The sequence below is a fragment of the Poecilia formosa genome, unplaced genomic scaffold (assembly GCF_000485575.1).
Source record: "Poecilia formosa unplaced genomic scaffold, Poecilia_formosa-5.1.2 Scaffold228, whole genome shotgun sequence".
NCBI classification, from domain to species: Eukaryota; Metazoa; Chordata; class Actinopteri; order Cyprinodontiformes; family Poeciliidae; genus Poecilia; species Poecilia formosa.
In genome coordinates, this window is record NW_006800167.1 from 931831 (window position 1) to 953864 (window position 22034).

General features: G+C 39.2%; 1 protein-coding gene across 4 annotated transcripts in view; it reads right to left on the minus strand.

Moving 5' to 3' along the window:
• The window catches only part of LOC103149466 (neurobeachin-like), a 218122-nt gene that overhangs the window by 112843 nt on the left and 83245 nt on the right, over window positions 1–22034 (minus strand). Inside the window, exons 1-17 of one of the 4 annotated variants that reach the window (XM_016679956.1) lie at window positions 21854–21941; window positions 21074–21171; window positions 20588–20680; window positions 18302–18410; window positions 18130–18211; window positions 17898–18021; window positions 17031–17223; window positions 16148–16894; window positions 15917–16069; window positions 9554–9771; window positions 9205–9358; window positions 8118–8126; window positions 7681–7861; window positions 6747–6838; window positions 6432–6539; window positions 5018–5186; window positions 2017–2449 (exon numbers count right to left, since the gene is read on the minus strand). In XM_016679956.1, coding sequence (XP_016535442.1) covers window positions 2017–2449; window positions 5018–5186; window positions 6432–6539; window positions 6747–6838; window positions 7681–7861; window positions 8118–8126; window positions 9205–9358; window positions 9554–9771; window positions 15917–16069; window positions 16148–16894; window positions 17031–17223; window positions 17898–18021; window positions 18130–18211; window positions 18302–18410; window positions 20588–20680; window positions 21074–21171; window positions 21854–21862 — 2972 coding nt within the window. In that variant the 5' untranslated portion in view covers window positions 21863–21941. Of the gene's footprint in view, window positions 1–2016; window positions 2450–5017; window positions 5187–6431; window positions 6540–6746; window positions 6839–7680; window positions 7862–8117; window positions 8127–9204; window positions 9359–9553; window positions 9772–15916; window positions 16895–17030; window positions 17224–17897; window positions 18022–18129; window positions 18212–18301; window positions 18411–20587; window positions 20681–21073; window positions 21172–21853; window positions 21942–22034 lie in introns of those variants that run through there. The other 3 variants (XM_016679954.1, XM_016679955.1, XM_016679957.1) reach the window with 3 other exon arrangements.

Sequence of the window (22034 nt, forward strand, 5' to 3'; positions counted from 1 at the left end):
TATATATATATATATATATATATATATATCTTCTCATGCGTTATTAAAGGACCAACAGTATATCTAATCTGGAAGGTTGGGAGACAAAAGGAAGGAAGCGGAGGATTACTGAGGTTTGTCTTTACTGTATTTCTTGCAGGTCAAGTGGAAGTCTGCTTGCTGTGCTGTGTAAACCTGTCCTCTATATGACAGATGGCCCCCATGCACTCCACTTTAAGGCATTTTTTTCCTCCTTTTTTGATATTGTCACTCTCAATCTACTTTTTCCCTGACAGACAAATGAAAGACCTTTCCATGGTTGGCAGCTCATTTCACTGGCAGGTGGCACACAATTAGACACAGCAAATAGAAGCAGGAGGGAGGGGGGGCATGAAAAGCATGAAACAAAGTTGTAAATGTGGTCAGGAGGTTTTGTGTGAAAGCATTTCAAAAATAATACACTTTGCTGCGGTGACTAATTTGAGGCTGCCAGCTTCCATTATGGATGTGAGCTGTGAGGACGATGGCCGGCCATGGCGTGCTCTGTGGCCGCTTCTGTTCAATCTGTCATCAACACCCAGGAGACCCCTGTCCTGTCAGCTGTCCTTTCTCCACATACTCCTCCATGTTTCCCCCTCCATTCATCAGGATCACCTAGCCCAAGCTCAACAACAGAATACATTAGGGACAAAGAAGTGTCCATTGTTGCTCTCATTTCAGAACGCGTTCTGCTCACCCTTCAAGGGTGTGCATTTGCTGAATTTGTCATAAACAATGTGAAATCAGTGGCAGAAATAGAACATTTGTGCAAAAGCAGCTAAAAAAAAAAAAAAAACAGCCAGAAGGAATCTGGGATCAGGGGGAGCTCAAGCTTGAAATCCCTCCAGCAGCAGGTTTGTAAACAGTCGGATCCAGACAGATTACTGTGCGGTTCAATCTAATCCAGGAATGTAAATAAACTAAAACACCACGACAGTGCTTGAGAGACCATTTCAAACACAAAAAAATTCCTGGTGAAGAGAAAGAGCACAAAACAAGTGGGCTTGAAATAAATAATGTGCTCCAGTCATCTTGGAAACCATTACTGCCATCCTGCATACCTGAGATAATCCTGATGGATTAAGATAACAATTTTACGGTTACTTGAGAGACCACATGCATCCAGGTTCATCAACAACCACAAATCTCTTTTTGATTTTCATGTTTCCCAGGTTGTCACTAGCTAATGGAAAGCATGATGCTTATACTTCAAACCAGTGGTTTCCAATTAGTCCTGTGTGTTTTTTTGTAGTTCTCCCCCCCGGATCAAAAAAACTTACTCAGAAATACTTCATCAACAGGCCTCTATAGAACTTGATGATATTGCTGAAGAGGTGATTCAGTTGTTTGATACAGCAGTGCTGGAGCAGGGGCACATCTAAAACATGATGCAGGGTCCTGACTGGTGAAGGCCAGAGTTAGACGGCATTGTTTTAAACATATTAAAACACCAAATTCTATCATTTTTCTTCTATCTTAGTCAAAAGATCAGTTTACGTCTCAAAAACGTGATCAAATTTGGGGCACCACATGGTTGAGCAGTGGTTACAATTCTCAATGCATGTTTTCCCCTTTTCTCTCTGTCCTTTCTCCTGTCCAGTTACTAATGAATAAAGGCAACTAGAAGCCTTTTTAAAAAAGTGAATTCTAAGCATTCACCAAGTAAAACCGTTACGTAAACATGACAATTTTCACCCAAATATATATATATTTTTTTAATTTTGGAAGTAGCTAATAACTGGTGCAAATGTGTGGGTGGAAAACAATGCTTGAATTTAAATATAAAATCCAAAGTATTAGATCAGAGTTCCAAAACAGGAGTGATGAGTGGGAGAATATACATAATGCTTAATGCCTACTCTAAAAAAACCATGTTGAGACCGTCTTACTCTGAAATCAATTAAAAAAAATAAAAAATAAATAAGATACATTTGTAATAATGATCCATGGCAGTTATTTTCAGGTAGTTACATATTAGTAACCGACTCAACATCTCACCTGTCAAAGGACTGAAACTGCACCGGCAGCACAGCCTGGGCCTTTGCAGCAGTGTCTGGGAAGGACACTGGCTCAAGTCCAGCCTCCACGCCCTCTAACGGGGCGGCAACCAAGCTCTTCAAAATCTCCTTGACATTGATGCCCTTCTTGGACTGACTAATGCTGATGACGGAGGAGGACGATTTGAGCACCTCGACATTAGAAGGTTCAGACAGGATCTCCTGGGACTTCTTCACCTCAGAGGAAAGTGTGGAAATGAGCTCGTTCACAGCACTAACTCCTCCCACTTTGTGATCCAGGCCAGACCCGTTAAGGATGCTGGCTACCTGCTCGTCCCCAATCCCAGAGTCTGTGTGGGGTAAAGAGGTTTCTATGTGAAGGTCTTCAGATGGCAAAAATATCTCCTTACTGCTTGTGAATGACAGTGGAGTTTCTGTAGAAGAGAGACACAAATTAGGGAGCTTCAGGCACTGACATGCATACATAAAATAAATAACAGCCAAAAAATGTGTCATTGATGCAATACACTTCTTGTTACCTAATGGTAACAAGAGGTGTAACACTTCTTGTTACCTAATGGTAACAAGAAGTGTATTGCAAAAGTATTGCTGCCCGTTGAACTTTTTTTTTTTTTTTTTTTTTTTTTTTTTACAGATGTCAAAGCATTACAACAACAAATTTCAAATGTTTTCTTTTTAGGTTTGATTTTCTGAAATTCATTTTATTTCTAAAATAAATAATACAGGGTTGACATGCATTGTGTTGTGTATTTGCGCCCTTTAACCTGATACCTTAAATGCAACCATCTGCATTAGCCAATCAGTAGAACGAGAAGATATTTACCAGGACTGGTTTAAATTAAAACAGCTTTATAGCGTTAGAAGGGTCCAGATGAAATCAAGATTTACATTCAAATTTGAATCTGTGGCAAAATCTGAGAATTAATGTCTACCGTGTTGATGAATGATTTTTGTGCTTTTTCCTGTTTCTGTGAAAAAAAAAAAAGATAAAAAGCAATGTCTTAATAATTAGGACTTATCAGGATAATAGTAAAATTTAACTAATGACAACTGCAAACCTCCAAATGTGGCCAAAACCTAGTTCCACTTATACATTTTACTGCCTTTGGTTCTATGAGACGCTCCCTAAATATAAAAACATTAAAAAAATATGGTGAAATGCTTTTTAGCCGTAAAATGCATTACTATATGTAACTGATGTACCAAAGCAGCCCATTTGATAAAGATAATTTGATCATTTTTGAACCTGTATTTGTGTTTATAGGTGTGAATACAATGGCAAACAGTATTGCTAAAAATACTTTTTATTGTCACTCTGATGAGTATTGTAATAAATGCCACAAAACATTGTTATAAAGATTTTGGTCCATATTGTTTATCAGTATTCTACAGATGTCCTCCATTCAATATCACTGAGCTTGAGCTATTTTGGAAAGGACTCAAATGTCAGTGTTTAGATTAGCGTAGTGAGTTGAAACATACTGTTACTGCAGTGAATGGTAGTGGTTTTAATACAAATGCATATCACAGCTTTCATATCTTTATAATCGAATTCATAACCACATAATAACTTTGTGTTGGTCTGTATTCTAAACTCCTAATGAAACACATTGTAGTCTGCGGTTGCAATGTGGAAAAGATCAACCGGCACTCATACTTTTTGCAAGGCACCGTGTTTGTTTAATAAAATGGAGAAAGATGAATTCAGCACCATCTAAATTATTAACAGAAAGAATGCATGCGAGAGACAGCTTTACATTCAAAGCCAAAGAGCAAATATCGCATATGTAGAGTATGCCACATGCTGAGGGAGCCTCTAAGATCTCTTTCCAAAGGCTCTGATTTTCCAGTGAGATTAACTTGACTTTTTTTTCTCCTTCTGTGTTAATAAAACATGATTGATTTTTTTTCTATATATCAATATTTGTTTATTACTATTATTATTAGCATAATACATAACATTTTAATACATATTGCGACAAAAAGAACACATAAGGTGAAGCTAAGAAAGTTTATCTAGTTCTCCAATTATTTTTAAAGAGTTCCAGAAGCTCCTTGTCGTTTTGATTGTAGTTTATCCCGACCCAGTGGTTGCTAACATGCAAGGGCAAATATATTAATATTCATCACATGGCCCCCTAACGCGGTCAGCAGGGCCTGATTTAGCCTGCAAGTCGACGAGCTTCCTGGTCCATCAGACAATCGTCTGCCACATGCCGTCTGGAAAATTCCCCTATTTTCTGGTGAAATTTATGAAGGCGGCAGTGTGCCTTTCTCCTCCCAGCAACCTCTATGATCCCATTCTCCTCTGGTGGATTGCTTGCCTAATGGGCACTGACAGATGGGGCTGAAAATAGCAAGCCTGGCTCCACTGCCCCAAAAACCCACAGCTTTTTCATCTCTTAACTTCTCACTGCTTATCTTCTTTGCGTGGTCTCAGCTCTTTAAATTACACTTACATATTCCCTTTGGCCGCTCTCCCCTACTTCTATTTTCTTTTATTCACTTCACCTTTTATCTCAATGAAAGTTGATAAGGTATGTTCACTCGCACATTTCACAAAACCAATTTCCACTGCTGCAGACATTGTGTTAAACCTTTGAGGGCAGCCAATGATTTCCTTTCATGTGACTTAATGTATGATTTATGACGCCAGGCACTTTCTACCTTTTATTTCAGAGTGGATGTTGATGCCTATTCAAGTTTCTAACTTCAGACTTCAGCACAAGTCTATTTGCTTCCACACTGAATTGTGTGCAGTGCAATTAGCAGAACTCATGAATAAATCATATTGAGCTGGTGGAACACAGGCAGGGGTATCCCTGTTGTTATAGTGAATGAGCATTCAGCTCCTACAAGCTGGCAACAGAACAAGAGAAAACACTCTGGATACTTAGCATTTTGTTAACCAGGCACAGTCACTTCAAACTAAGATTAGATGACCAGAAGAACGGACGCAACAACAGAAAGGGGCGTAGCACCTTTGCTGGTCGGTGAGTTGATCTCCTGGCGAACGCTGCGGCCTAACTGACAGCTCATCTTCCCAGGCTCACACTGAGGCTCAAGGATGTCGCGGTACTTGGAAACCATGAGGACAGAGATGAAGTACACCACAGCCAAAGCCAGGAACTGGGCTTGTTTACTGTCATCCTGTGGGAAGACATCATAATAGTTATCTAGCTTTCTATTCAGATGGCCGGATTTTCTTACAAACACAGAAGTACATAAAAATACAATGCCGCAACTTTCCAAAAATAGGCTTATCTAAAAACATCCACCTCAGCAGAATAGTTATTCAACATACTAACAAAATATGCCTATTGTTTTCCAGTAAGTAAGACTTATTGCACTTAAAACTCCAAAATGGGAAATGGGAAAGTATTTACCAAGAAATCAGTTAGTGACAGAAACCAGACAATATTGTGCTTCATTAACCTTAACAGGTCCCCAACCCAGGTCCTCAGGGCTCTCTCTACTGCATGTTTCAGCCGTTTCCCCACTAAAGCACAGTTGATTCAAATGATTGCAATACCTCCCTTGGCATGCCTTCAATTGCTGCAGAAGCCTGTTAATCAGCCATTCATGATGTGTAGCGGCAGGGAAACACCTAAAACATGCAGGACAGTGGGCCCTGAGGACAAAGGTTGGGGACCACTGGTTTATGGTGTCAGTAAGTGAAGTCAGGGAAAGCGTAAAAGGCGCAAGCTATTTAATAAAAGCTAGTTTGTCCACACCAAGAAGCGACTGTGGTTAATTTCAGCCATGAACGAGTGAGAAAAAGCTGTTACAATGTTGCTTAGTCATAAACTCTGTCACAAAAGGCAAGTCTTCAGAACACACTTTTCTTTAGAAGAAGCGAGCAGCATCAAATTTAGCAACTTTTTATAGGTTTTTGTTTTTTTTCTTTTTTTTTTTTTTTTTTTTTTTTTTTTTTTTTTTTTGGTTTGGTTTCTGGCCAGCAGCAGATGCTTGCCTCATATTGTCTACATAATTAATTACCTTTCATGGCAATAAGACTAGAAAAACATATTATCAGGATTCCAACAGCTCCTACAAAGAAATTAGCTTATGCTAAACTGAAAGCTTCATCAGGTCAAACACTTGCAAAAAACAGAAACTGATAATGTGTCACAAAACTGATTGGTATCTCTCTAAATTGTGACAAACATTTGTGTGTCTTCTGGAAAGGGTCAAACCAAAGGTGTCCAACTTCAATCCTCAAGGGCCAGTGTCATCTATGTTTAAGATGTGGTTCCTTACACATATTAGCAGACCTTTTCAAGGGCCTGCTAATAACCCATTTATCTGATTTAGGTGGGTTGAACTAAAACACGCAGGACGTTGGCTCCTGAGGACTGACTTTGAACAGCATTGTGATAGTTTGATCAGGCTCACCACATCACGAAACACAACAGCTCGCAGTCTGTTGATGTCCACATCCTGCAGCAGCCGATCAGGATCTTTGATTGGAGACAGGTTAGTAGGGCCAGCCTCCCCAGATGTCTAAAAGAGAAATTCATCATCACTCGCTTTGAAATTATTTGGAAAAAAAAAGAAGTTTTTTTTGGAAGCATAAAAAGGCGGATGTACAGGAACTAAAACCAAAACAAAAACCTCATGGCAAATTTTGAAAATGATCATGAAATATTTAACTAGCTGAAGTAACAGAATTTAGATTTGCAATATGTGAAATGCTTCATTATATCATACCTTGCAGGTCACAGCATTCTGTAAGATTTCCTGAGTCCTGTTGTTGTGCCTCTGTCTAAACTCCAGACAGTTCCTTACAGCCATACAGCAGACTGTACACAAAGGACACACCAAGCACACAAGCAGGGTCCCATTTCAGAATCAAATGAAAATTAAATGTTGATAACATGCATGACGTCTTTAAACCTAATCAGTTATCTCTGATGACTATTTGTTCCAGGCTGACGGCAAGGGGAGCAGGAGGAAAATCAGCAGCCAGACTGATTTCACACTAAAGCAGTGATGAGAAATTGTATGTTTGGAAAAAGGACACTGAAGTCTGAAGGCTATTTGCCGTCCCCTAAACTGCAAGTTGGGGACGGCAACAATCAACCAAATGCGAACTTACAAACACACAAACCCACAGGCACAAACACGAGGATAAAGATGAGACTTTATACAGACAAAAAAGAACAGCTGACTCTAGAATGACTTAATTTCGAATGTAGCAATTATTTGCTTTTGTTTGAGTACAATTCACTATTGCTTGATTACATTCACTGAAAAACAGATATACAGAAAGGCAGAGGAAACCTCAGATTCCCACATCTAACAGAAACACAAAAGGCATTTGCGAAGAGAACACGACTGCACTGCAGATCAGTCTCCCTGCTCTCTGGGAATTTAAAAATAAAAACTGCAAAGAAACCCTCTGCATTCCACAATTTACTACACAATTACCAAAGGATCCTTAAATTAATTAGCTCCGCTGATCAAACAGGGGATTTAAAGGGATTAGAGGAATTAATATTATGTGAAGCGAACACTATTGTATCTTCCAACTCAATTCAATTTCTGTTGTACATGCATGAATTAATGATACTGTAATTTTCCATCCCCTCCTTCGCACTGACATTCAGTCAGCAGGAAACCATCTCGGGCAAACAGAACCTACCCAGTCGGAGGCACTGGCGCATCAAACCACCAGAGGACATGTTCTTCTCAGCCTCGATCTCGCTGAAGTTCAAGGAGCTCGAAAACACCAGAACGTCCACCATAACCATGAGACGAGACAAGAAAGTGATGGCCGTCTCTGAGGACATGCCCTGCGTCGCCTCAATGTTCTCCAACTCGGTCTTGAGTGATTAAACAAGAGAATTAAGTGTAAAACATTTAGTTGACAAGTTTTCAATTGAGCCAGTAGTCTTTCACAAAAGCAAGGCTATAAGTATGGAAATATTTAGTACTGAAATAGAGTGGCTCGTCAATGCATGTCATGGCAAATGAGGAAAACAAGACAAACCAGTAGGCATTTAAGAGGTTTTTTCTAAAAGAAAATATCAATAGGGTCCAACATTAAAAGAAAGTATTTTAAATGGCATCAGTACTGACCTTGACAGTCTAGTTGAGTGCCAAAAAAGATAAAGAAAGAAATATTATTAAAATCCATTTAGCCATAAAACGTCTCTTTGCTATTTATGAAATGGGGATACAAGTCAAACAAAAATGACAAGGTTGTTGAAAGGTAAAAGTTATCAAAGTGAACAAGAGTATTTACAACGAACTCAAAATCAGGATAATCACAAGATGATCACAGAACAACTATCTGTGGACATACTGGTGAATTTCAAAAGATTATCAAAACTTTAAATTCAGTAATTCGAAAAGTGAAACTTATTTATTGCATAGACTAATTACACAAAGAGTAATATAGTAATATATGAGAAATGTTTTGTTTTTGTTTTATGAATTTTGATCATTCTCAAAGCTGATAAAAACCCAAAATTTAGTTTTTCAGAAAATTTCAGAAAGAGACATTTTTAATAAAATGTGTAGTGGCATATCCCATAGTGGAGAAGCTGACTTGACAGTTGTTCACCCTCCACAAGGAGGGTAAGCCACAGAAATTCATTGCTAAAGAAGTTGACAGCTCCCCCAAGTGTTATATCCAGACATATTAATGGAAAGTATAGCAGAAGGAAAAAAGATTGGTTGAAAAAGATGTGCCAGCAACAGTGATAAGGGCAGCTTTGAGTAAATTGGAAAACAAGTTGATTTATAAGTTTGGGGCAGATTCCAGAGTCAAGGACTTGAACTAATGTCAGCTCTTTAAAAGCCACAGCACAGAGAGACATCAGGATATGATTAAACTACTCCTGAACCAGAGACAACTAATAACCAATGAAGAGGCTTGTTTACGAGAAAAAGTCTGGGCTGTTGCTCAGTGGTGGAAAAGTCATTTTTAAGCTGAAAGTAAAATTTGCATTACACTTTTAAATTCAAAGTCCCACACATTTTACATATGTCACTACGTGTAATCTGAATAAAAAACACATTTTGGATTGAAAAAGTACCACTGCATGCACATTCATATGTTATCGCTGTAAATGCAAGAAACATATAGAGCAAAGCAGTTGCACTTAAGATCCACTAGATGGCAATATATCCTTTCCCTAGAGTGCGATACAGATGCACTTACGGAGGGAGAGGTGGCCGCAGAAAGAAGGGGCAAAATCCCTCCACAGGCGATGATTATGTTATCTACCATTTGGGAGATGAGATGGATGGTGTTGTGGACAAAAATGATGTTTTCATTGCTGTTAACAAAGTCCATGACAGATTTGGTGCAGTGGCTGCAGAGAGACATGGGGACAAGGTTATCGTCATGACAGGTTTTTTTTGGGGGGGAGAGGGGGTTGAATATACAGTATTTATTCTGAACCATTCTTATCCGATCAGCAATCACTACGCAGAAAAACTCCCCTCCCTTTGATCATGTTTAAACTCCCTCTACAATTACTTCAGTTCACATAATACACTTAACACACCTTCTCCAGGCATGGACATCACTCTCCAGAGCAAATAGCAGGTCAGTGAGCAGTCTCTGGTGCATGGGTGACCATTTGAACTCTGGAATGCGGAACATTGTAGTGCGGGGACCAGGGCTGAACTGATGTCGCTGTTCCTCTGTTATGGGGACGGCCCTAAAGCCAAGGTCCGCCCGAATGTCCTTTTCCAGCTGAGAGACTGGGCGTCCATGCACACTCTGATGGGAGAGCAATTTATCACCAAAACAAATACAGCCTGGAAGGCACATGCAGTGTGATGCTTGTAGAATGTGGAGGATAGATGCTAATCCAATAGCTCTGATCATGACCTCGATCGTAAAATAAAGAGCAATTGTCAGATCATTCACCATGAAAAACAAAAACTGACGGTTTAAAGTATTTAGTTATGTAACCTCTTTCTGCTCGCTGGTGCAAAAAAAGTGTATTATATGCTCAATGAGACGTCTAACATAAGATGAATGAGTCAGCAAGATGCAGCATAAAACCTGTTTTAGAATCAGAAACAATGAATTCAACATAAGCAATTATGTAACCGGAGAGAGGAAAATGGCCTTAAAAGTGAAAGCTGCGTGTTGCTCACCCACTGTCAGTGACCCAATCTAGAGAAAGAGCCTAACCTCTAAAAGAAGAGGGGGAAAAAAAGAGCAAACCCTGAGCAACTGTTGTAGAATAACGTGTTGTCTCTTCCTCCCTTATATTGCCTCAGTTAACTATTCCAGCAACCCAGATTCCTGAGTCTCAAAGGGATGATGCCTTATGTGCACCAGGCCTTCCTGTCCCCATTACATCCACAGTGCAGCGAGAAAATGATCTCTGTGGCTCTGTTGATACAGAACAGTGCACTTGGGGCCAAACAGTAACAACCTCCTTTTCACCTTCCTATTTGACGCCAGGGCTGCTATGTTATTTTTTGTTTCCCTATGTTTAAGAAGTGGACTGTCTAATTTCATCATTTGTTGCAAATCTACAAAAAGTAAGGTAAAGGAGATATTAGCTATGTCTACTTTTTTTTTTATTTCGCAAACAATTACTTTCTAAACTAAGAAATGCCTTAAGATTTAGCTTTTCTGTGAATCACTAAATTGTGGTTCTAATACGACTTTTTCTAAGAACTGCTTCACATCTGTGTTGCATAAACTCAACAAACCTTTGACACTTGTGGACACACATTCCAGCCCAGTACAATTGGACTACATTCTACAATTTTTCTGCATTTCTTGTTTTTTTATTCCTTAGAAAAATGAAGACTTGTTTGAAGTTGCACAACACAGGTTGTCTAATGAATTAAGATCTAGGGATTGGGAAAACAACTTCATCACTTTAGACTTGTTTGTCTGATCATGCGGCTCTCTTGTTGGTCTTTGGTATTGTCCGTCTCTTAAAACATTCTTTTCAAGTAGTTTAATGTGTTAAAAATTAATCTATAATCTCAATTGAACACAACCACATGAGAAACATCTCCTTAGTTTGATGCCAGAGTCACTGTTCTTCATCTCAGAAACTACCTATACACAAATAGGACTTGCTTTCATCAGTCTAATAAATGTTGCCCCATTTGCTCTGTGGCCTAAAACAGTCTCATAATTCACAAATGCACAGATCAAGATTCGCAAATGTACAGAATGAGATCCAGAAATGCACAGGAAGATATCCACAAATACACAGAACAAGATTCAAACTTGTATTTTTGATGCAAACACAAATATATCTTGATTTACAAGCTGCTTCTGCCCCGTGACTTGTGCTGCATTTGTGAGTGAATTTTGAGACTCCCCTGATGTCTCAATCCACAAATGAATTTTTTAAAATAAATGGTCTATCTGATTGGATGATCAACAACCAATCAGATAGCTTCCTTTTTTCAACCAATCATATGAACAGGCCCCAAAGTTTGTCGTTTTTTTTTTTTTTTTTTCTTGGCCACTCTCTGTTTCAAAGTTGCTAGGCAACATGAGTAACGCTGAAGTGGGGGGGACTTTTCTGAAAAATTCACTAACTGCACTGCACTGCTTGTTAAGTAGTATAAGAGCATTTCAAAAGAGCAAAAGAAATCTCAAGTATTTTGAACAATAATACTTGTTGCTTATCCTATACAGATTAACAACAAATAAACACGTGTTTTCTGGTAACTAAGTACTACGAAGTAAACATCTGATTTTTACTTTTGCTAAATTTACCAACTGTAAATTCTTATTAATTTGGTGTTAAGAGATGAGTGTTTTTTTTTGTTTGTTTGTTTGCTTGTTTTTTTTCTTCTGGTAACTAACTGCCACAAAGTATCAACCTTATTCCTGGGAGGCTTACTGGGGAAACGATTATGGGTATTACTTCCGACACCCACCGGAAGTAGCAGTATTTAATTTTAATTTGTAGGTTTTTTTGCTAGCCTATATTCATGATAGAAGTTACCTCTCTCTTTTCGGTCATAATACAATATTTAGTAAAACTTGTTTACAGAAACACCATCTGCTATCAGAGAGCTTCTCAGTACAGATTATCGTAATTGTGAGTTTAATCACGGGGAGCGACAGGAACACGATCGTTAAGTTTTATAACGGAAAGACCGTGAATTAGCAGTGATGCTAGCAGCTCTTTTCTCTGAAGAACTGACAGTAAAAGCAGAGAAGCTGGTCAGAGATCTGAGCTGCAGGTACATAATATTAGCTTGGTGTGATGTGAAATTTATTTTACGTTTGAATTGAAAAAAAATAATAAAGTTCATGATACAAGTCTTTGTCATTATGATTGGGCCAGCAAAATTTATTTATAAGACAAAATAAAATATCTGGAATTATGTAGTCCATCACAAGAACCGAACCGAATCACACATTAACCTGTTATAGAGAGCAACTTACCACTGGAAAGCGTCGTAAGATGCCCTTGTGGAGCTCGGGTAACTGTTGTGCTGTTCGTGGTTGTATTCTAATAAACACACCACGTTTAGTTTGTGGCTGCAAGTGTGTTTTCAACATGCTCCCAAAACAAAAGCGGTAGTTTTCACTGCCTACAGACAGATAAAGCAAAAAAGAATTTGGCTAAAAATTCTAAACTTGAAGAGAGAACCCAAAATGCTTTATGTGTGCTCATTTCATTGTGTGGACAAAAGCCGATGGAAGAAAATCTGCATCTGCATCCGAAGCAACTCAGTGAAGTAGATACATATGCTGGTGCGGGTAGCTACTTGAAGAAATGCGGCCATTTCTTCAAGTTGCCATCCCTCCCCGCAATAGCTGTACGTTGCAGTAAACCTATATTGATTTGTTACGTTTAAGCTTTGATAGCTGGTGCTCCCACATATTTTATAGCCTAAAAGATCTGACGAAAACTGGTTAGCGAGTTGCTAACATGTAAACAAATGGCGGTTCCGGTTTGCGGCAGAAGTCGCGCCCATAAATCACGCAAAGCCTCATGAGGGCTAGGAATAAGGTGGATAAATCATATTTTTACTTTTGTGTCAAATGTCTGTTTTATAATACTGTATATTTACCACCAAAGACAAAAAAAATCACTTTTCTACAAAATTCACCAACTGCACAATTCTTGTAGTGTTAAGCCCCTTGTGCACTGCACAGCTGGACCCAGGTCGACCAGCTGTGCGGCACTTCCAGCCCGGCTCTGTGGAACCCCGAGAGCTGCGCTTCCAATCAGGCCGGCCATATCGGGCCGGTTTGAAGTTAGCATTTGATTGGTTCATTGGCTGTGGGGGCGGGACAAAGACTAGATGTCTGGATCAGAGGAGCACTGATGGCTGTCATTTCAATATGCTGCATCAATAAATTCCCGTCATAATCTATTTTTACCCTACACTGAGATTACATTCGCCTCCTCAGCTAAATATTTTACTGGTAAATGTAAATAACATTTCTCCAATCAGAAGTCGGCTAGGCTGTAAACGAAGGGATTTCCGCAATTCACGTCGCTCCAGCTGGGAAATCCCGCCTGCCGCAGCGGTTGTTCAGCTGGCCGCGAGTCCAGCTCAGAGACAACATTCAGATGTTTTTTTTTTTTTGTTTGTTTGTTTGTTTTGTGTTTGTTTTTTCCCCTTAAATGTAAAGCTGAGGTAAATGTTTCCCTGAGCTTGTGTAACCCAGCTGTATTTTATTTGTTTGTTCTGTGTTATTTGCTTTTCTGTATTGTTTTTACCTTTTGGGTAGTGTCCCTTTAAGAGCAAAGCACGACATCACTTTACGGCAGCGTTCCGACTGCAGTTACTAGGGAAACTCCCGGGCTTTAGAGTTTCAGAGCTGCTGCGGAGTAGAGACATGCCAGTCTCTGCCGTCCTTCTGCATAGCGCTTGACTTCTTTATGCCTGATATATGATGTTTTCCTGCTAGGTGAGCACACTGGGAAGGTGCTCCTGTGCCTGCGGAGGAAGAGAGAGAGGCCGCGGAGTTTCTGTGTCTGTGGACATCGGCTGCCGTCGTCATTCTGGGTCGCCATCCCAGCCAGGACAACCTCTTTCATCGTTTTGTACGAATCAGACACACACACAAATATAGAGCTCTATATGAACTATTTTTTTTTGCTGGCCAGCTACTTTTAATTAAATTTTTTTCTTTTTACCAAGGACCCTGAAAGGATTCTTTATAATCGAAGTATTTTTTTTTTCTCTTTGTGGGTTTTTCCAGGAAAACTGTATGACAGTGTTGAGACGAAGTTGGATGTGTTTCAGTCCAGTAACTTGTAATAAACATAACTGGTTGATAGTAAACTGCTATCTGAACCCGAGTAGATTCTGTTCTTTGGTTACACTTGCACACTCATGAGCGCATACAGTAAAAGCCCGAAAGGTCTGGGAATCCTTTAAAATGGACATGGTCTGTCTATGGAGGACAAAGTCTTGGTGGATCACATTATTTTACAGAATGCAGGAGTCGTTCTCACGATCCGATTTTATGCCTCGGTGATTCCTGAGGGAGACAAATAAATATTTAATTTTAATCACTTGCTATCGGTTGATTTTTTTTATTATTATTATTATATTCAGGGATGTACACACCCCTGAACTACCAATCAAAACTTTTTATATTACATTTAAAAGGGAAGGAGGGAGAGAGCGCGGTGTGTAGCAGATTTTGGCAGATTGTTCAGCCTTGTGTAAGTAAAAAGAAAAAAAAATCACTTCTTGTTTCTGAAAAGCGTGACTTTGGTGAATTATTACATTGCTATAATTTATTATTTAAGGACCAGGACTTTATAACAATTTATAAGGCTATTATTATATTGAATACATTCAATTATATAGAAAGACGTTAGCCTGGCGCTATTAGCATGAAGAAGCGCCAGCATAGCTCGGTAGCACAGCTTTCTCACTAAGATCGCTAGCTAGGGTTCATAGTTGCACAATTAAATTGCTTAACATTAATAATCATAACATGGAGATTAATGGCTAAATATGTATATTCCACTTACCACTCCTCTGTCGCTGCCATAAGCCAGGCTGATGTCTAAACTGGCTGTGCTTCGACATGGCTACAGCGCTGTTGGAATGGGTTAATGTGATTGGCTGAAACATAAGGTACCCCAACTGGGGTCCGTTCATGTGATTGGCTGAAACAAGGAAGCTGTCTGATTGGTTGCTGATCATCCAATCAGATAAAACATTTATTAAAAACCAACATTTGTGGATTGAGACATCAGGGGAGTCTCAAAATTCATCACACACAAATGCAGCGCAACTCATAGACCAGAAGCAGCTTGTAAATCAAGATATTTGTGTTTCCATCAAAAATACAAGTGCGGCTCTCGTCCTGTGCATTTGTGAATTATAAGACTGTTTTTCAGTGTTTCTTTACACGGTAGGAGATGACAGTACTACCTATACATAATTCAGAAGAGCAGATAAATCTGTAGTTTTACTTGAGGTGGCAGGAACAAGATCAAAGTTCTAAGAGGTAAGCTGCATAACTTCTGGAAAGTCCTTAAAGTAAGCCTTCCAACTGCAGGCTTTGTTAGCGTAGTATAACAAAATCAATTAACCAATCAATTTTAATCAAATTGCAATGTTCTTTAACATCTTGAATGACCCATTTTACTCGTATTTTCAAAACTATATAGACCATCACTATGGATTTGGGAAACATTTGTTTTTGTTCATAGCATGAATGACCTCAAACTCCACACAGCTATCATTTTAAATATCCCCTTTCAATTAAGTATTGAATTAGAATGAATCAGCATCATTACTGTTGGGTCTGTTTTTTTTGTGGGAGAAGGGGGTGTGGGATTCTGCCCCTATTAGTACATTATTTGCAATGGTTGGTAATGTTCAGCTTCTATCATTTTTGAACAAATCTGTATATTAAATGTTTTTGTGTGACTTAAATACAGGACAAGACTAACCTGTGTTGTGGCTGTTGTCTGAATCTTTTTCATCTCCTTGTCTTTGCCATCATCTGACCTTGCAGTCTCAGAGGCGTTGCTCCTTGTCTCTACTCCACCATTCGTCTTATCAGCCAGCAATTCCCCTTCAAATTCTGTTGCACCGTCGGAGGTCTGTGGGATTTTGGAAAAGCCTTCAGTTTCTGAGTTCATGTTTTTCAGCACTTTTTTGAGTTCAAACTCCTCCTTTACCAAGATGCTGGGTAAGGAGCTGCCTGTCATGTGAGCCAGAAGGCCAATTTCATCCCTGGATCCAGTGTGATCGGGAAGCTCTGAATTCGGCAGGACCAGAGGCTCAGCTAGGCTGAGATCCGGTAGGAGATTGTCCTCAATGCTGCCCGTCACCTTGCCAAACAGGAAATTGTTATTTTGAGGGATGTCGTCCTTCTCATCATCCAGTGTAATGAGAGGGGCAGCATTCTGGTCATTCATGCTGCCCTTTGGCATCAACATACTGCTGACATTATTGTCGAGCTTCCGCACAGCGGCACAGTAAACATTATCCAACAGAGACTCCACCTCAACCAGAGGCCCGTTCTCAGATACTCCCACTGTCTCAGAAGACAGCTCTGTGTCATCCATCTTCACCTCTGTAGCTTCCACCTTTTCAGCTTTGATGTCCACAAGAAGGTCATGAACTGCTACTCTGACCCCATCTATTGTATTCTCAGGTCCCCCGAAGTCTCCCTCAGGCCCCTTCCCTTCAGTCAGCAGGTTGCGCGAATCAGCACTCTCGTAGTCTGCCTCGCTGTCGGGGGTCTGGGAATGATCATCAATTTCTCCGATCTCAATCACATCTTTGATGTTTGAGGTCTGAGCAGAGAGACCACAGATGGTGCTGACCAAACCCTTCTTCCCTTTCTTTATGTTCTCCTCCTCCTGACGTTGGTACTCTTCATACATCTTTGCTAAATATTCTTTGTGCGCCTCATACGTCACCTGTGGAGAAAATTTAACGAAATACATATAGGATATACTGTAATCCTCTGAATATTATTTAAATGGTTGGCAGATTACTTAAAAGGTCTGCCTCAGCATCAGAGGTCAGTGTTTCTCTCTTTTGTGCTGCACTCACCTTAGAGTGGGCTATAGAGAGAGTGTCCACCCACACACGCCATCCTCCCCATTCATACTTGATGGCATGGTAAAGCAGAATACGGAATATGTTGTACATCATCTCAGTCATTTTCTGTTCTTCTGAGTTTTTGGGGTTAATGTAGCCGAGAGAAAACATCCAGTCTTGCCATACAGAGCACTGCAACAGACACCTGCAAAATTCCAACAGTGAAAACAAATTGGCTTCATGTAAACTGGATAAAACATTGACAAGTAGTAAATATTAGGTAATACTTTATTAAAGAGTCTTCTGCCATTTGACATGCCAACAAACTTGTCAGCTTCTGCATGTTAGAATCTTCTTGCCTTAACCTGATAATAGTCTATTTCAGTTAAATAGTTTAACTTAGCTCTATAAACTCCATGCCTTCAACATCCTAGTACAAGGTTTTGTGAGGTTGAAGTGTGATTCTTCATTTCCTTCAGTAACTGAACAATCATTTGGCATTTTAAATGAACAAAATAGGCTTCATAATGAAATTTGTTCATTTGGATTTTGTTTCAGTCTATTCCTTTGAATCTATTCCCTTTTTAATGGCATATTACATATCGCTACATATAAAGCTTTTGTTGACACCTCAGTAGTTAGAAACGTTGAATATATTTATGAGATAAATTACATAAAAGTTTGACAACCAATTAAATAACTAGTACCAAAAACGGAAAATATGCCTTGCACATGTCATGACTACGGTTACTTTCTTCTCTTACAGGGTAATTATATATAGGTTTCGTGGATTCTCTGCCTTTTCTCCTGGATTCATTCATTGATCTGTCAGATATTTAATAAAGCAAGTGAGAAAAAATGTGGTCTAAGTCTACTTGCCGTCTGTTGTCTCGACTGCTGCTGAAGAGTTTGATCATATCTGAAAGGAAGAGCCGCCGAACCTCCATCAGTTCTGTGCCGGGGGCGGAGCTCTTCAGTAAATTTGCTACGACCTTGAGAATCACTGAAAAGAAATACATTTACAAAAAATAAAATAAAAAGTACACACTTTGTTAATTCCAGCAATCAATTACTGTGGAAGGCAGAGCAACTTGACATCAAGCAGGCTTACTTGGATTCTGAATCTTGACAGTGGAGTCAGGCTCAGGATGAGGTTTGTGAACTACCTGTGTGCACACCTGCTCTGTCAAAATCTGGGATGAGGAGCAGTGAAAAGATTTCCATCACACTCACACAGTTCATAATAATTGAGCATTTATGGGAAAAACAAACAATGCAGTTACCTCATAAAGGGTGTTGTAAGTTGTAACAGACACAGTGTTGGTGTGCAGCATAAGCCTCTCGCCCAGAAGAGTAAAAAGGCTGTGTGTGTGCATGATTTCCACCTTCCTTCTGTTAATACACACATACACACACGCAGAACGGTGAAGTGGTGTGTTTGGAACTTCCTAAGCCACTCAAATCAGTGAGTGCCATCAGCTTGCCTCCCTATGCTCATCCACAGGGAGCCAGGCTCTAGAGACAAGTGTCAGGAAAACCGCCTGCTGTCATAAATTGGGTGAATTTTGTCGGAGGTGTGTATAGGATAAAGAAGTTAGCCTGTCACCAGGAGTGGCTCAAGATACCGAGGCATACTACAGGTGAATAGGTTCAACAGTGACAAACTGAATAAGAAATGCTGTCAGCCAGAGCTTCTTTGTTCGACTTTTTTTTTTTTCCTTTCACGTTGTAAAGCTTGGAAATTGGGCACTTAGAAAAAGAGCACCTTTTCTTTCAGCTGCATAAATATGGACATTTGAAATGAGAGCAGACTGATGATGTATTGCCTACTGAACTGTAAAGCACGAATGTTAAAAGAATGAAGAGAAACAGAGAAGCTTTGCTTTCATGAGACTGTAGAAACAATGTCTAGATTTTTGACAGAATATATTTCCACTGAACTGAATGAAGGTAATTTAGTTAAAACCACTGAAGACTTTGTTCCAAAATTTAATGTAAAACAAAAAATGGTTTATATTAATTCCAATGTCTGTATTTGCAGAGGAGAGAGAACAAAAGACAAATTTGACCAAAATTTAAAACTGCATAACTTTTGCTCTTTACATGGCTTCCAAAACTAAGTGGTATACAGATACAAACGGTACGTTTTGAAACCAAGAACAAACACTGATCACTGCTACCCAAACAATATGATTTACACATTTGTCTGCAAAAGCAACCTGGAAATAAAATACTGTGGGAAAGAGCTGAGATTTACAAGGTTTTATTTCTGCCTGCAGTAGCATAACTTGGCCTTATGCCTAACCTTATTTCCCATTCGGCATCACCACTCCCTGGCACTCCACTGCTGTGAGCACAGCATCACCATTTATCCTCTCTGCTCACCCTGCAACCTGCATTTAAAACTGTAAGCTGTCCATCCAAAAAAGTTTCTTATTATCTGTCTTGACATGATGTTCTAACATTTTAGTTTGTTTGTTTTTTTCTTCTTCTTCTTAACTGCATCTTAGGCCTCTTCCGATCATGCTAATTAATGAGTAAAGGCATGGTGCAAAGACTTCACTTCAGGAGACAAACAGGTTCAACTCATGTCCACAAATAAATACTCAAATCATTCTAGAAGAATCCACTTATGCACTTTCAAAATTAATTATGTGCATCCAAGTCATAGTACAGTAAATTCCAAGTTTAGTTTATAATGCCGGTTGAAATAAGGTTACCAAAGCAAACCTCACAGATTTTAGTTTGACTCTTTGACTTGCTCCTTTTTGCAAACATGTCGGCTGAATGTTGCAGTCGTTCAGTGCAAGAATCAGACTTTTTTTATTTTTTTATTTTTTATTTTTTCAAAATTAGGTAGGACAATTTTTTTTTCCATCTTCTTTATATTGTTCAGTGGTACAATCACTGAGCTTGTGAAACTATCAATAAAACAATTTGTAGAAATTAGGTAGCTACCCACTGCTGCCATGTTCTGCAAAAAGGAAACCGTAAACATGTAGATATTCTTTAAATGTTGCTGAGGTTATTATCAGATGAAAATCTATTTTATCTACAAAATTTGATCTCAGTTGTGGAATAAGCAATTAAATAAAAATCAAGTTTTGAGATCTGATCTAAATGTTGCAATACAAAACTAAAGCAAGAAAACCTTATTGTGGCAAAAAAAAAAATAGATAAGTAAAGCTCAAGATTAGATATTCAATCTTGAGGTAATAAATAACTGGCCTGGGAGGAATCAATAAGCCTGAATGAAAGATCATTGCTGCTCCTCCTCCTCGTTAGCCACTATTTTGTAGAATCTGAAGCTATTCAGAAAAGTGGAGCACCCCAATTCGCAAAACTGGCATCAAGTCAGATTGTCACTGGATTTCTTCCCGCCAAGTAAAATTTTAAGGTCAAACTTTATGATACACAACTTTCTAATCTACCCCTGCTTACATTTTGATGAAAGCAAGGTTATAAACACTACCGTACACCAGTTTCAATGCACTTCAATTATTTATCGTAAGAGAAACAAAATATCCCATTGCTGATCTGAATCATAGCAAATGGAACTGGTTACTTACTTGTGTCCCAAGTGCTTCAGAAAATATCCAAGTACTTTGAGGGATTGCACACGAATATTTTCACTCTTAGAGGCCAAGAGCTTGTAGACTACCCTGGAATAGACACATGATGCAAATTAGCCAAGAAGCATGGTCTTGAGAGAATTAACTGTAGTCCCATTGATGAAGAGGCACTTCACCGGCTGGCTGACAGCCTCTTTCTTTTGGAACAAATTTGCATGTGGAGGTCTGGATAAAATCAGTAATCTTTTCTTTTGAAGAAACCAATGTCATTTTAACGTATGTATCTGCAACTTCACAGCTGACATGAGGCAAATATGATCATTTAATATTGCTATCCTATTGTTTTATGTACTTTAATATCCTGCTGATTATTTGTTTTTATTCATTTATCAAACAGACACTAATGTTGTGCAGTGAGGTATGTTGATTTTTGTCAGGAAATCACCACTTGTGCCGTAATCGTATGTTCTGCATGCTTCTTACCGTATTCCATTTCTCTGGTCAAAAGCAGGGATCATGGAAGCTGGATGCTCAGACATGAGAGCTACCACCAACTGCAACACATCATGCAGGTTTTCATCCTGTAGGCACACCATTATAGAAACACAGAAGAGACAGAAACAGGAGTCAAAGAGTGGAAATGCAGTTTAAGAGTTTTTTTTTTTTTCTATGTAAATGCATCGTCCATCTCTCCTGCGATTGTGAATTTGCCCACAAAATATCCCAGTATAAATGCAGAGCTGCAGAAAGCAACATAAGCAGCTAAGTAAATTTCTTAAGCTTCCTCAGATGCTTCCAGTTCAGTTGGAAGATAGAATCCTAATTGTCACCAGTCAGATAATGAACCAAACTCCAAAAATATCTTGCTTGCACTTCACCATCTGGTACTCGGGAAAGATCTCTACCCTCATGGCTTTAGCTCCAGAGGTAGGTTGCAGTTTTCATGTTCTGGGCAGCCAAATGCTTTCTTAATCCCCTTATCATTAGAGGTCCTTGGGATTAAAAAAGCCCCTAATCTGTAGAGGTCCAGAAAAATAAGGGAATTGCAGTATTACAACAAGTAGTTGCAGACTCCTTACCCCACATCAGCTAATGGAGAATAGTTGGACTTGTGCATTGCAGACAAAAATTGAGTTGCTAGTTAAAACAAACTGCTGATGGAAGAAAAATTTTGAGGAGGATTTGTGACAATGCAGCGAAGGGCAGGAGAGTAGCATAAAATCGCTGAGTGAATTCCCTTGGAGGATAGAAAGAGACGTGTACCTCCTGCATTGTTAGCAAATAGTTGAGGATGCTCTGCAATTCATCCTCCTTCACACCTCGATCCTAAAAGAAAACAAAATAATAACGCATTGAATCATTCAGAAGGGGAAGAAAGCATAAAAGACATGTACACTAATAATCAGGTGCTGATTATTTTCTTTGTTCAGGCGTTTTTTGGGGG